Raw genomic sequence first — 14,969 nt, 5'->3', positions numbered from 1 at the left:
AAATTCATTTGACCAGCTGATCGGAAAATTTTAGATATCCTTGCAACATCATTATGAAAGCAGTGATGCTGTGCCAATGTATGCTCCTAGACAGATGAAAGAGTTTGCTGACAAAACTGCACCTGGTCTTTTCAATGTCATTTTGCAGTCTATTCTCTGGGAAGATCCAAGATTGAGTGAAGAACACCGTGTATTAGAGGAAAAAAGAACTCTTGTTTTGTTGTGCACAATAGCATATTTCAGGTACTTTGTCCTGTTTTATTCTTATTTGTATTTAAAACACAGGTCTCCTTGGAAAACCATAAGGCCACTCAGTTTAAAAACTCTGTTTAATTAATTATTGCACGTTTCTTAACTAGAACAGCAGACACAGCTTTACCCCAATATAAATGTCAGTTCTATTATATAATGAAGTAAAATTACTAGATGTTTTACCTTTCTTCACATTTAACCCCTTGAAAGGTAAGGACATAAAAGTAGTTCCAGTGAACTAACTTGAAATAATGCCATTCCTTTTGTAGATCTCAGAAAACAAATACACTTCAAAGAGAAGAGGGATTATTTATCCAGCAACATGGGGCATCCTGAGATGTTATCAATTCTGGAAGAATTTGAGGCTTCAGCACAAGCTGAAGGGATGTGGATGGTCAAAAAAGCAGGCTCCTCGGGGAGCAGCCAATGTTTGTAAACCTTCAGTTTTCAAATGTACTTCAAGTGAGTTTAAAGTACGGTAGTTTAAAAAGCTGAAAGCTATAACTTTAAAATACTGTGAATTAAAAACTTGTCCAGTTAGTTGAACAGTCTTTTTGTGTACATATGGATAGGCTAGCAAAACAGTGGCGCATAAAGGAAACATGTTATTGTAACATAGAAAATCATATAAGTCACTGAAATGATTTTAAATTTCAATAAATTTATTGTTTCAAATGAGTGAGTTACTACACAGTTCTGTAATGGTGTTCTGCCTCTTATTACTGGCAATGTACAACTTGAAGACTTCTTTGACCTATCCATCCTGAATGGCTCACCAAAGAAGGCAGTCTTGCTGCTGTTGTAATCATGAAATTCTGAAAGTAAAATTGAAATTTATTTCCAAACCGAAAATTTGTATTTTCATGCAGGCGCTTGACTATTACATGTAGCTTGAGTTTTAAGTGAGCTTCTCATGATCAGCTCAACAAGTTGCAATCGTGAGATTACTTCCATTATGAAATTCGTAGTATCATAAGCTAAATAAAATCGATAAACAACGAATAGACTTACAAACCTTCTCTGTCACCATGAAAAAAATTTTCAACGGATATAATCTTGTAGCAGTCCAAGCAAAAAATTGAACAAAAAAAAAAAAACAGGCATAAACAAGAAGAAGAACCCTAACTTTAGATATTTTTAAATTATTGGATCCCTCTTTTTAACCATTATTGTACACTATTTTTAGTATTATGACGATTGTATTGAAAATCTCTGTTTTCCTTGTCTAGACTTAGTAGTAGTAGGTCCACATCAGCTGTACAGTTGCACACTTTTAAAACCTATTTATCAAATAAATGTATGTATGCGGAGCATTTCGTACATACCTTTTTTGTATCTGTGGTCCTTTCTTCTTTCATCTGTGGCTGCTGATTCACAACAACAAGCTTAAACACCGCGAGGCAAACAACAAAATTAATCTGAACCACCGAACAACACGGGCAAACCGGAAAGGCTGAACTTGACGCACGCGCATACGTTTTGCCGCGGTGTTGATACACCCATACCCCTCTTAAGGTTACAGTATACCTTCGGGTCGGCAATTTTCTTCAAATTTGGATTTTTGGGTCAAAATAGTGGTCGAAGAATAATCTCTAATTTCTGAAAAAAAAATTTGAAAAAGGCTAAATATTGGCGGAGAAATGGCGGTTTTACGTTTTCACCGGAAGTAAAAGTTTACCTCTTGATTGACAGCCCTATGGCGCGTATGCAATCAACCGAGACGATTTTCGCGGGAATTACCTATATGGATGTCACGAATTGACTACTCAGTTGATCAGCATTGTTGTTCTGACTACCCAGCCTTTTTAGTGCAGAGTGCACTATTCTTGGTTTTCACCAGTCATGTGATCAAAACTAAAAATCGTAACCATTCGATAAATAAATTCAAGAATCTAGGATATGATAGATGATTGCTATATAAATAACCTCGCCAAGAATCAGGTTTCTGCTGTTGTTCATTCGCCTGTTATTCGCAGAAGCGTGTCATCCAAATTTATAGAGCTTTGTATGGAGACGCCATGTTTGTGCCCTTCGGAGGGGCACAAACATGGCGACCGTAAAATAACAAAAACATCCGTCTTTGAGTTTTGCTATTGAAACGAACATTTTTACTCTAGTGCTCCGACACATTGAAATAAATGCTTCTTCTAGTGCAAGCACCGTTTATTTAACAAAAACTAAAGCGATAACTCGTCTTTTGACCTACGCGACAGTCTTTTCTGGCCGCCATTTTCATGTCACGCAACGCAAAAGCTTGGAGTGCTCTGTTACAAAAAGAAGAACTCTGTCGGGCTAAAACATTGCCAAACGTCACGTTCCTACAGGGCCTTTTATCTGATGAAACTAAAACCTCAGAAGGAAGGATAATTTCTAATTTTGGAATATGACTACGTCACATGAAAACCAAGAATTGGGATGGTTATGGGAGCTGCCTGCCGCTAAGAAAGTAAGGCGCTAAGGTGTAAACTTTAATGTTTGTTTAATTAATTAATTTCAATTAATTAATTAGTCTAGAGGCAAGGAAGTAGTGGGGGTAGGGTGGGAAAGGTACATGTGTACTCTACGTAAAACACATTTCCTCGCCGTCACTTAGCTTTGAACATCGCAAAGCTATATATCTGTTTCAGGTAACCCCTTGCTCTCCTTGTGGTACCATTCTCCTTAGAACAAAACTAATTTGCCCTAAACGCATACGTAGGTTAGTTAGCGTTCGTGGCTTCTATATAAGGTGAAGGATACATTGCATACAGAATCACGCACAAATGTTGAGTGGTTTTCCTTATGGTAGAGCTCAACATGTAAGACGCATGCGTTCGAGCATCATTAGTGTTAAACACTATCTTTCCACGCGGTATTCTATATATCATGTCATGTGACCAAGGACGGCAGTTATTTTTCAGGTAGCGCCAATTGTCCCTTTTTATTGCAAAAGTGAAACGTTACTGTGGCTGCGTAGCTTTAAGAATTACACACAGGTCCGTTCAACAAATATCATCTGCTGTTTTCAATCTACAATAGTGTGCTTGTCAGAGTTCAAATGTATTGCCTCTCCTTAGCGGCTTGTTTATTTCTTGCCTTAATTGTGTCTGTAAGAGAGACCAAAAAGTTCTCAAGTTAGTGGCTTTAATACTCCGCAAATTGTAAATTTGTAACAAAAGAAACCAGGAAAATGCTCAAATATTGCTGCAGACACCGTGGCACCTAATGAATGCGCAAATTAATTTAATCAGCCTTTGAGGAAATCATTCATATCGGCCAGGTAGCGCTGTTTATCTTCAATACTTTTCGTTGAAATGCTTCTCAGCCATCAATATCGTTGTGTGTTAATTTTGAATTGTTTTATTGTTAACAACAAAGGTGACAACAGAAAAAGAAAATGGTATTTCGTGACTATCTGATAATTAAATTAGTTCTTGTTCATCGGTAAAAATTTGCATTTTTAGTAAAACATCGTTTCTGTTCCGTTTCTTCATCACTACATCAGATATTTAACTTTCTTTCATTTATCTCCGAAAAACAAGGACATCTTCCGTATGTTTTGGAGAAAACAAGGGTTTCATATTACATGCCTTTGCGAGGAAAACAAAAGTATCAAGTTACAAAGTTGGTGTGAAGAGCTAAATTGTCACGTTTGCTGCTTCAGCGTATTATTGAATTTAAAATGAACGAAAATCAACGTAAAACACCAGTAGTAATTAATTTGTGCGTAATTTTTGGACCTTGAATGAAAATACAACCTTGAAACATACACACTGCAAAGGGGAAAAGCCGTAGCAGACTACCAAGGTAGACACAAACCGGAAGTGAACCGAGCAGGGGTGAGTACTTATGGGACTACTGTACCAGAGCTATCAATTGCGCTCTGCACTATCTGAGATTGTCTCACTAGTTGATATTAGGCTTGTCTCTATTAAGTTATAAGTAAACATAGACCACGTTTAAACCATGGACCGGTTCGAAAAAGCGAAAACAGCGAAGAACGAATGAAAATACATCAATGAGTGAAGAAGCGAAAGTTCGCCACGCGGATGAAGCTATAGTTATCGTAGAAGGCGGGCAAATATTCGTGGTAAGAGAAAAGAAAGGTTCTGTACAAATTTCGGAACTTGACAGCAATAACAGGGATGCTGACAGAGACTCTTCTGATGAGTCCGATATCGACGAATCGTCGGACTCATTGAGACCATTTGAAATATTATCCATGCACAGTTGCTCTCACACAGTTGCTCTCCGCGCTGTCTTTTGTTTGTTTCCTTCGCTCAGCCACTCTAGCGTTCGTATCCTTTTTAGTCTTCCCCATTTTGCCAGACCAACTTCAAGAAAAACCGAACTACAGAAAAATTATCTCTCTGCCTTCGGTTCCTTGAGCGCATTGCGAAACACAAGAGTTGTGTAGAGATTCGCGCGTAAATTTCACCAGGAGGTTAACGGTAGTAAAGTTTCCCTGCACTGATTGGCTTAGTTATCTGAGAACCCAGTTGAAGGCATTTGTGGGCGGAGTTTGTTTGCGAAGCAGAAAATTTTTCTTAGCGCTGTTTTCTCGAATAAATTTTTTCACTTGAAGCAGACACTTTAAAGAGTTATAACTCAAAGGGAATTTGTTCAATTGCTCTTAAATTTGGACAGTGGCTAGTTTAAAATATAAACTACAAAAGCGTGTCTGGGAATGGTTAATTTCGAAATAATTTTTCTTCGAGAGCGATTTTTGTACGATCACTCCACATTTTTTTAATCCTATTTCGAAAATGTTCTGTAACTTTTTACTGCAATCGAATATGCCAAAACGCAGACACGTTTTTTTAAGCGCTTTGGGCCCTGAAACCGAGGAAAAAATTAAATTGGCGAAAAACGAAATTCGCTTTGACTTGTAGCTTTCGAAAGGTGATTCGGGCGCTCGCATTTAGTGGTCGTGAAAAATTCGACAATTCATTTTCTTTCAAAATTCTTGGTATAGTTTGATAGCCAGCTCCATAAGCTTTAATTTGATATAGGGGTTTAGGTAGCTACAGCTTAAACTGCACGCGCTACATCGCTTGCGCGCGAGACACCCCTGAAGGTATACTGTAACCTTAAGCGTGGAGGATTTAGACAGCTCAAAATAGCTTGCAGCCGGCTGTATTGTCGCCGCTTTAATGCATGTAAGAGTGGTGCAACGAACGACCTTCTTTCGTCCCTCGATTACGACAGGCGTTTTCGCTTTCTCAAAACAATAAGCCATACAATTGCTTTCTGTACTCGAGAATATGCCTTTTTTTTTTCGCACAGCCCGGGAAAGCGCGCCTGAAATCATACGTGTACCGCTCTCATAGAAGTGCAAAGACTCACAAATTTGAGAGTGCCGTTCTTGTTTCAGGGGTGCCGTTCAGAAATCAATATTGAAAAAACTTGAACATGTTTTGCTGAGTAAATCAAGCAGGCCGTGCCCAAAACTATCGGCCCGTGTGTCAAAATTTTGGAGTGTCGTGCCTAAAATGAGTGTCGTTTAAATGCGCCTTTAGGCTCTAGCTTTGCCTTTTTCCTATGTGTGTGTGTTTCTGTATGCGCGCGCGCGATTTTCCTTTGCCCAATTTTTTCTTATATCCCTCCATTTCCATACCGTTTGTGGTGGTCCGTTCCTTAGGAGCTTCGTTGATATTGGCTTCAAACACGTAGTTACCATGATAACGGTGAGCTTACCTGTTGAAAGAAAGGAACGTCATGAACGTCATCTCTAGTACCTCACTCTCTTTTATTCTGGTCTTAAATGGACCTGGCTAATAAATATCCTGGTTAACTTTCTAATTCCTTACTGACTTATTGATATCTTTGAGTGCTATTTCGAAGACCACGATATATTTTTGTTCATAATTTCATTACAGCTGAATCCCAAAGACGAATGATAACATAACACAAACAAAAAATATTTTATTTTAAACGGAAGACACAATGTAAACCAAGCAGCAGGAACAGGCCTGAAACATGAAGCTTTAAAATGGGTCCGTTATATATGAGGAGTCATAAAAATGGAGCTTTTCCGTTGTTCGTTTTTATTTTATTCAACTGGTTAAGAATTAGAAATTTGAGTATTACGTGTTGAACAAAATGTCGTTTTTTATATCATTCTATCGGCTATCAATTATTCATTTAAATGCATAGGACTGACTCGGAATCGTAATTAGTTGTTGAAAAAATGAGCTTTGTCGACAACTTATGGTTTGCTTTTCGCTTTCAGTTTCTCGTGGAAGATAGCTTTATTAGCTCAGTCAAACAAGGCACATTTGTATATTGTCCGATTCGAGACAGGTTAAAAAAAGCATGATTGAGGTCCTGGAGTATAAAGGAATACAGCACATAATAACACCTCTACAGTGTTTATTAAGCAATGATCCATACTAAACATAAATTACCACCCCATGAGAAATGTTATTAATGGTTTGAGTTCGTTTAGTTTTATTATTATTATTTTTCCAATCAGTCTTAAGATGTTTAAGACATGGAGTTTTTCTCAACATTGTATTTGATAGTCGTTTAATGTCTATGTCACAAAGACCTGCCGCTTGCATAATTTAAACAGTTTAAAGGGTTTTATGATGGACATTAAAGTAATTGTCTTTAATGAACGTAGATGGGTTAGGAATCACCTGTTGATGCAGGTTATAAAACTCACCAGAGCGACACAAAAACCATTCACTCCAGAACTAAGCCGGCACACAAGCAAGTCTTCACTCACCATGAACACTCAAGGGATTGTGTTTTGTGCGGTGTGCGTTACAGTATTACTGATGTGCAACCAACCAAGCGAGGCACAACAAGAAGGTTCAAAGTTCATAAATCCGGACCACATTGGTAAAAGACGGTTTCCCTACGAACGAATCTTCAAGGTATTTTGCATGAAACAGGACCGTTTGTAACTGCCGTGTATGCCTGTGATATCTGACTGTGCTTAATCTTTGTCATTGCAGTATGAAGATGCTGGAAGGGAAGTACCTGGTCATGAGGAGGTGAGGATTTTAGCTGTTTTCCTGTTCTTGGACTACTTAAATTTAGTTTTTGTCTTCAAATGGCAAACCAAACGAAAACCAAACAAAAGTTTGAGTAGATATCAACAAACCAAATGTAAGTAAAGTAGGCTAAGCGATATATGAGATAAATGATGTATATATGCCTGAGATATCTGACTGTGCTTAATCTTTGTCTTTTGTAGTATGAAGATGTTGAAAGTCCTCCCTCTCAGCCTAGATGGCCGCCTCATATTGGAAGACGAGCGCTTATTCACAAGAAGGTGAAGACGTTTAGCTGTTTTTTACTAGGACTTTTCCAAGTTTTGACTCCGAAATGGTGGCAAATCGCACGAAAACCAAACACAAAGTTTGAGTACATCAACACGCTATTTTCTGCATGTTTTAAACATGGAACTATCCTTTTGAAACCAGATTTGTTTAACAAGCGTTTTTGATAAAACACATTGAAGACTCACTCTTAACAAGTTCTTCCAAGCAGTTAATATAAGAATCAACAGGTTGTAAATTTTATATTTTAGGTTAATTTGCATCCAATTCTTAGATCCTTAGATAATCTCTTAGCCGCGCTAAAAATCGCTATCGGCCTATTGAGACTATGATCTACAAGAGGTTCAAAAACAAACTAGCTGACTAAGTCAACCCATCAAATTCAGCCGGTGGGGTGTGGCTTGTGTTGAAACATCGAAAGCACTTCTCGATGGGAATATAAACTGACAAATTTTAATACTTTCAATATTCTCGCCTCCTTATTGTAGAGAGCGGAGAGCCCTTCAGATGTTAAGAAGTGGCTGGAGTAGACACGCCGACTGGCTTACAGATGAAGAATGCTAAAACGGACCATAACCTGGCAACTTTAACAATCGCCTTAAATTTAACAATGCGTATTCATCTCTGATTCCTTTGCTTCATAAGCTTGTAATAATTTCTTGAAAACAGAAACATTAAACATTTGAAAAGACTGATGACACCATTTAAGCACTGTTAGCTTGCGTGGTTATCAATAAATTCCCTTTGTCTTTGAAAACAATTAATGCATTGGAAAGCGTATAACAAGTGCTTGGTAAACATCTGCTCGCGTCCCTTATCAAAAATCGAGAAAGTGGCGTGCTTAGGAAGCGCGATTCAGTTTTATTGAGTAGAGGACAGAACGTTATAAATCGACAAGTGAGGTTATTATTGATATTACCGAAAATTAAACTTGCTAAATACCACACAAATTAGTCTTAAACTGAGTTTATACTGCACTGAATTTTTCTCTCTTTCTGAATTGAGCGTGACGACAAACGTTCACTGATATTGCGATTCCCTTTCTGAGTCATAGCTTTCAGGTTTCAAGAACGCATGCGCTTTGAGCAGATGGTGAAGTCGATATCCCAGCTGTGCCTCCTTTGTTATTTGCGTGATCTACGACAGTCGACCAACGGCTATAACTTGACTAACAAGATCTTTCAAGTAGATAAAATCTTTCACTCACTTAAGCGCCATTTCGGTTTCACATTGAAATTGAAGATCAATTTTCCTTAGCACAAATTAAGACCACGACCTGAGTAAAGAGAGGAAGTTTGGCTTTTTTGTTACAGAAATTTCTCAGTGCAAGAAAAGTCAGAAAACGTACATAGAGTTATCTTGCATATTTTCAAGTCCTCGCTTGCAGGTTGCTTTCGCTGTACCATATCCTGTTAAAAATTTCTAAAAGCTAGCGTCCTCGAAAAATACAAGATGCACTAATAATTTGATAAATTGTATTAGTGTATATTAGCGGCATTATTTTGACTCGGTATTATATGAAGATCTGTTATTTGAAAATTCTTGTGGTCTCTAAAGGCTTTCGTCTTAGACTCAAGGTCGACAAAAACTCATGGACGTATGGCACCTGCAAATAATATGTTACTTGGTCTGTTGAATGGCTTCTCCAATATAAATTCTTTAGAAAGCTAGAAGAGCCCAGCCATTTTAAGAACTTCTGCCGTTAAAAAAGACTTTGAAGCATTTCAGCGAGGCATTCTGAATAACAAACATTGAAGTGATAGAAAAAATGAAAGAACAAAACAAATTAAGCTATCTTGTAATGTGAATTTCTTCGACTTTCTTAACATATGCAACGCGACAATATAAACTCTTTAATGGATGAAAACAATTACTGGAAACCAATAGTTTACATTGAGGCACAATTGTTATTCAAAAAAAGGCGAACAAAATAAGAACCTTTCTAGAAGTTAGCGACTTACAACAATCCTTGTTGAATAGATAACAAACAGATGATTTGCCAGAAGTTTAGTTAACTTTAACTTTCGGGCTATTAATTAATAACGACACTTTTGTATCGTTAAAACTCCAAATTTCCATAATGAACATCTGCACATGTGTAATTATTATTATTTCATATATCACCGAAAACTCTTTTACACATCGAGTCGTTTTTGGCCACATCACTTAATTCGTTTGTACAACAAAGGCGGGTTTAAATAGCTGGCCGTGAATTTCGAGCCAGCCTTGCATGATCGCACATCACAACATCTCTTGATATGCCTGTGCTAAATGACTCACATATCATATTTTGACAGATTTCGAAATAGCGACAAATTAATTTATAATACTCCCACAACTGAAACGCCTTCAAGGCTCCGACAAGAACGTAACACGTGACGAGACTAAGAAGGCTCACAAGGGTTTCCAGCATTTTAAGGACTTCTTTTTTTGATGAATCAATGATCGCACCCTCTCTCAGTCGATGCCATAATATTAGAGGCAAACAGATGCCCAATTATTTCCGGGGTAAACAAGTTATGGTCCCTGTCATGAAGCAAAAGCTGAAGTCACCATTGTAACAGCATAACTCGTTAAAAACGCTATATTGTTAAATGTTTATAACTCATAAACGAATCTGGTGACCTGAATTTTTATCATTTATTATCATTACTCGTTCTCCAATGTTTCGCCATTATTGCAATGCAAGGGAAGATCCTGTCTTTCCTTTGATGTGTAACGCCAATGTTGCATCAACTGGAAAAGAATGCACTGTTGATCTATTAAAATAGACGCGCTCGATAAAGGGTGGAAACCGCTGTCAGCCACCTTTCAACCACTAATTATAATTCCCTTGAGAAATGTCATCTTCAAATTTAAGCGGCCTTTACACGGCAAACTAAAGTTCGCAAATTCGTGTTGGCAAACTCAAGTTGGTGTGAGTGAACAACACAAAAACAGTCGGCAAACACGTTGACAAACTGTTGGCGACAAATAGAAGTTGCCTCTATTCTCGCCAACTTTTTCATCAACTTTTTCGTGTTGGTGAATTCGTATGTGACTTGTGAACGATTGGCAAACATGTGTTGGTAACTGTCAACCAATCAAAACACGCGCTCTATTCACGTGATTTATTTGCGTGACACGTCACAAAATGGCGGACGCAATTCAAGATAGACTTGAAGTCACTTTGAAATATATCGAAGAGGTTCACAATTGTCTGGCTGTGTGGGACGTTTGATCTATAGTCTATAAAGATACTAAAAACAAGCAAAAGAAGATGGGGGACCTAGCGGACAAACTGGGTTTCGTGCAAACCTTTCTATTTTTCCATCGCTTTCTGTTTCTTCTCTTCTCTTCTTCTGTTTCACTCTTCTACGTGAGTGCAACTGCACTGAGTCGACTAAGTCGGCTATGTTGCAAATTACCGTGTGTTGTGATTTGACGCGAGTTTGACGTGTGAAGGAACGAGTTTGCCAACTTTTTGAAGTTTGCCAACACGAGTTTGCCAACTTACGTTTGTCGTGTGAAGGCCACTTTAAACTCGCACGTGATTAGTATATTTTTCATCGCAAAAAAAGCCTGTCTGATGATCGTCTCAGGCGTAAAACTCAGAGTTAGAGCCAACTTTAAATGTTCTAACAACCCCCCCCCCCCCCCCTATGAACTATGAACTTGCTGTTTTCGCCGCGTTGATATATAAACTATGAACTTTTATTTGGATTTTGCCAGTTGTTACTTGAAATAAACGCCGCTCTTTAATAAGCGCCTCGTATCTATTTAAAGCCCCCCTCCCCCCTTACACCACAAACATTTAATAAACGCCCCTGGCGTTTGTTAGATCATTTACGGTATGTATCCCCTTTGACTTCTCCGTATACTACATCAAACTCTGCTTTAAAAACATTGAGCACTTTTTTGCCTAGCTAGTTCACTTATTGATAAATCATTGCTATAAAGGAAACTGAAAACAATGCATCCTTCAATTCAGTTTTAAAAAACATTCGTCTTTATTTCACTCAGTTGTATAGCTGTACTTGCAATTTGTGAGTCACTGTATACACTTCATTTTCAAATAAGCAAAATTGAGAGGGATCTATCCTTTTCTCTTGTTTATCGTAAGATAGTTATTTTTCTTAGGAATGACCTGGCTTCATTGTCACTGATCCGTGGATTTACTGAAAAACAAAGACAGAGACGTTATCTTTAAACAGAGAGGTAACTGTGTATAAAAAAATGTTAACTTAGTAGGCTTTTGCAGGTTTTATATACTTCAAAATGTTGTTTTCTATTCTTTTTCTATTCTTCTCTTTAAAGATAAAACCGAATTACAAAAATTAAGAAACTAAAAATTCAGGCTTAAGCAAGGAAAAGAATTCTATAACACTAAATTCATACGTGCCATACTTTTATTCCCCCTTTTCGGGAGTACACTTTTCTTTTTGGCGCCTGCAGACCTCTGATCCTCGTGTGATCGTTCAAGCGCTTCGTGATCACTCTCTGTACCTTCTTGTTGCTGTTCATTGACGTCATAAAAGTCTTCCTGGTAGTTTTCGTGCAGCCTGTGTTGATTTTCGTGATGTGCCTCATGTACATGTCGCATGTGATCGATATTATTTTGAAGATGTTCGCCATAATTGTTGTAGAATTCTTGAAAATATTCATAGGGAAGTGGGCCCCAGTCAGGCGCGGACCGCACGATTACGACAATGGCGCAAGCGAGTACAAGAATAATACACTGCTGATAATTCATAGGTCTGGTTAAAGGTTAAGTGGACAAAAGCATCAGTGAACCTGAAAACAATCCAACCATAAACATTAAACAAAGTTCAATGGTGTCGGCTAAATCATTAAACACTTTCTGTGAGTTTTTCACTTTAGTGACTTTGTCTGTCAGGATTATGCGAAGCAATCTTTTCTCTAAGTAGGAGGCGTGGAACCTTTGCATAAACTACTGATTCCTGAATCTGTTTGTAAAAAAGCAAGCGTAAATAAACAGCTTTGGACTCAGTATTGCTCGTAACGTTTTATACAAGTCAAAGCTAAGTCAAGCAATCGTGAAAGCTTAACAGGTAACCCGCTTGTGATTAATACCTGTTGTGAAAGTTTGTTTTTTGGGGAATCTACCCGCTGACTTGAAATCTATCTCATGTTCTTTGAGTGTTATTTTCATTCACTGTAGACATAACACAATGGAAACTGCACTCACCTTAATCGAGAAAAACCTTAAGACGAATAATAGGGGAGAAGTTGCCTTACATTCTAGTTTCTACTGTGCACTGATAAATTTACCACGGTGATGTCATTACAGGTCGAGCGCTCAGTGAGAGAAACATTTCATTCAACAATCATCCGCGAGATCCCCCTTGAGAAATGAGAATTAGATTTCTCAGAACATTCTATGTCTTTGGTGTAAAGACGACACACGTTTGGTAACGTTTTACACATTATTATTATTATAGTCATGATTAATGGTGCGATTGCCTTGTGTTTCTGAGAGCTATTTGAAATACCGTTGTGCTCTTGGACTAGACACTTAACAATCGCAATTTATTATTAGAAACTGGATCATTGAGTAATGCAATTCGAGAGCTTTCACTGGTTTAGCCATCATGGGTTATGAGCCGTTATATCATGCTCTACAAATATGGCAAGCGTACGCGTGAATTTTTTGGGCGTGTTTATTTTTATTTCAATCTAGTTTTCTAGAATTTTGGGGCGTTTTTAATTAAAACAATTATTCCACACGCGCTTGTTGGATATGAAGATGGCTATAGTCAACTCATATCCAACGCGCGCTCGTGGAATTATTGTTAAATATTTTTCCACAAAGGAGCGTAAATGGATACCAGTAAATTGAGGGGGAAAAGAGAACAGGCACTGGAGGGTTACGTCATTAATATTGCGATCTGTACAGGCCCGCAAATGATCTTCGAGCCGCAAATGTTCCCAGGACCGGAACTGATTCCACTGCAAAAAATTAGGAATGGCGTGGCCTCCATGAAAAGTCTATGGATGGATACATATTCTCTTAATTATCCTAGGTGAAGAAAAGACAAGCACCTCAGGCATAAAAGCAGCAATAAAAAACGTTTAACATACTGCGCAAAATACTAAATTGACATGTGTCGACTGCATAAATTTTTCGTCTAGGAAACGCACTGCGAAAAGAATCAAAGCAGACTATGGTCAAACTCGTGGATTAAGGGCCCATTAACCGATTTATGCGCGCGCTCGCGCGCGTTGCTAAGGAGGTGAAATTTCACTTCCGGTTACTTACGTCAGCCTGAGCTCAACAACTTCCAATAACTTCCAAATTCGCTTACATTTTAGATGTTTTTCTTTGTGTTTCACAAAATTCAAAGTGAAAAAAGTACAAGCAAAGACAAAATAAGAGAAAGACAGAAAAACAAGAGCAAGTGGCTTTGTTTGATCTTACCGTGTGCTGGTAGTGTAAATTGCGCACGCGCTGATAGGGTTACTTCCAAGATATATCGGGCGCACTTCCGGTTTCTTTAAATGCTAAAGGAAACGTGGTTTTTCCTTAAATCAAGCCTTTTTTGACGGATTTTGATTAAAGCCAACGTTAGAAACATAGCTATGCATTCCTTTTTCAAAATCATGCTTTTTTCAGAAAATTACGAACTTTTTAATATTTGGAAATTCTCTCAAAATCTGATCTTTTAGAAATGAAACAAAATCTATGCATAGCGTAATGAGGATTTAAATTAAAATATTAAATCAATGAAAAGAATTTCGGTAAAGTAGTTTGCCTGGGAGCCTTTGCGTTTTTTCAGTATTAGTCACATGACCATGGGCGTGGCCTGATGACGTCATCACTAGTGTTGCTGATCATGAAAAAGTTAAAACCCATGAAATAACTCCGGAGGAACTAAAAATGACGAGGTTATATGAGAATAAATTTTCCCTAGCAACGGCTCGAAAAGATCGGTTAATGGGCCCTTAAGTAATTAAGTAAGTAATTAAGATGAAACATGTTGACGAACTTGCAATTATTGGTGTATTTTTAAAGGTTGTTAAAACAAGCGGGGTTCGTACCACGCAAGGTCGCACTTATCTCAGAAAGCGTAGGCTTTTTTCGTTGGCTTTCGTTGCACACATATCACAGAATAGCTAGGGTGGCAAAATTGCAGCTGAACATGGAGTGGTAAAGGCTAAGAGTTCTTGAGTAACACAGGACACTGCTGTCAAAAAATTAATAGACTACTCTCTCCCCCCCCCCCCCCCCCCAACACACAAACACACACAACGGGAAAATTTGCACGTATTCAAGTCGTACGAGCTTACAGACCTTTTTCATTGCATTTCACTCAACGCTAAAGGTAAAGTTTCTTATGAGACAGCACTTCTTTTCCAATGTGGAACTGCTTGTCTCTATATCTATATATTGCACGTAAAATATATCAAAATAAGTAGCCTCTTCTGCAAGCATTTTCAGTGTTGATCCAA

The 14,969-nt window shown here is 38.0% G+C and overlaps 2 protein-coding genes across 2 annotated transcripts; one reads left to right on the top strand and one right to left on the bottom strand.

Annotated features, from left to right (window-relative positions):
* Positions 1 to 6,758: 6,758 nt before the first annotated feature.
* LOC145486530 (uncharacterized) lies at positions 6,759 to 8,454 on the top strand. The gene is made up of 4 exons (XM_081465215.1): positions 6,759 to 7,112; positions 7,194 to 7,232; positions 7,436 to 7,513; positions 8,009 to 8,454. The coding sequence occupies exons 1-4, from the start codon at positions 6,819 to 6,821 to the stop codon at positions 8,048 to 8,050; spliced, it is 453 nt and encodes a 150-aa protein (XP_081321341.1). The 5' UTR covers positions 6,759 to 6,818; the 3' UTR covers positions 8,051 to 8,454.
* A 2,739-nt stretch (positions 8,455 to 11,193) lies between these two features.
* Positions 11,194 to 13,048, bottom strand: LOC145487618 (uncharacterized). The gene is made up of 2 exons (XM_081466437.1): positions 11,907 to 13,048; positions 11,194 to 11,677 (listed from the first exon to the last, which is right to left on the bottom strand). The coding sequence occupies exons 1-2, from the start codon at positions 12,250 to 12,252 to the stop codon at positions 11,613 to 11,615; spliced, it is 411 nt and encodes a 136-aa protein (XP_081322563.1). The 5' UTR covers positions 12,253 to 13,048; the 3' UTR covers positions 11,194 to 11,612.
* Positions 13,049 to 14,969: the final 1,921 nt, after the last annotated feature.

Source organism: Orbicella franksi, chromosome 5 (assembly GCF_964199315.1).
Source record: "Orbicella franksi chromosome 5, jaOrbFran1.1, whole genome shotgun sequence".
NCBI classification, from domain to species: Eukaryota; Metazoa; Cnidaria; class Anthozoa; order Scleractinia; family Merulinidae; genus Orbicella; species Orbicella franksi.
The sequence above is the reverse complement of the archived record's forward strand: the minus strand, read 5'-3'. Positions and strand labels throughout refer to the sequence as shown.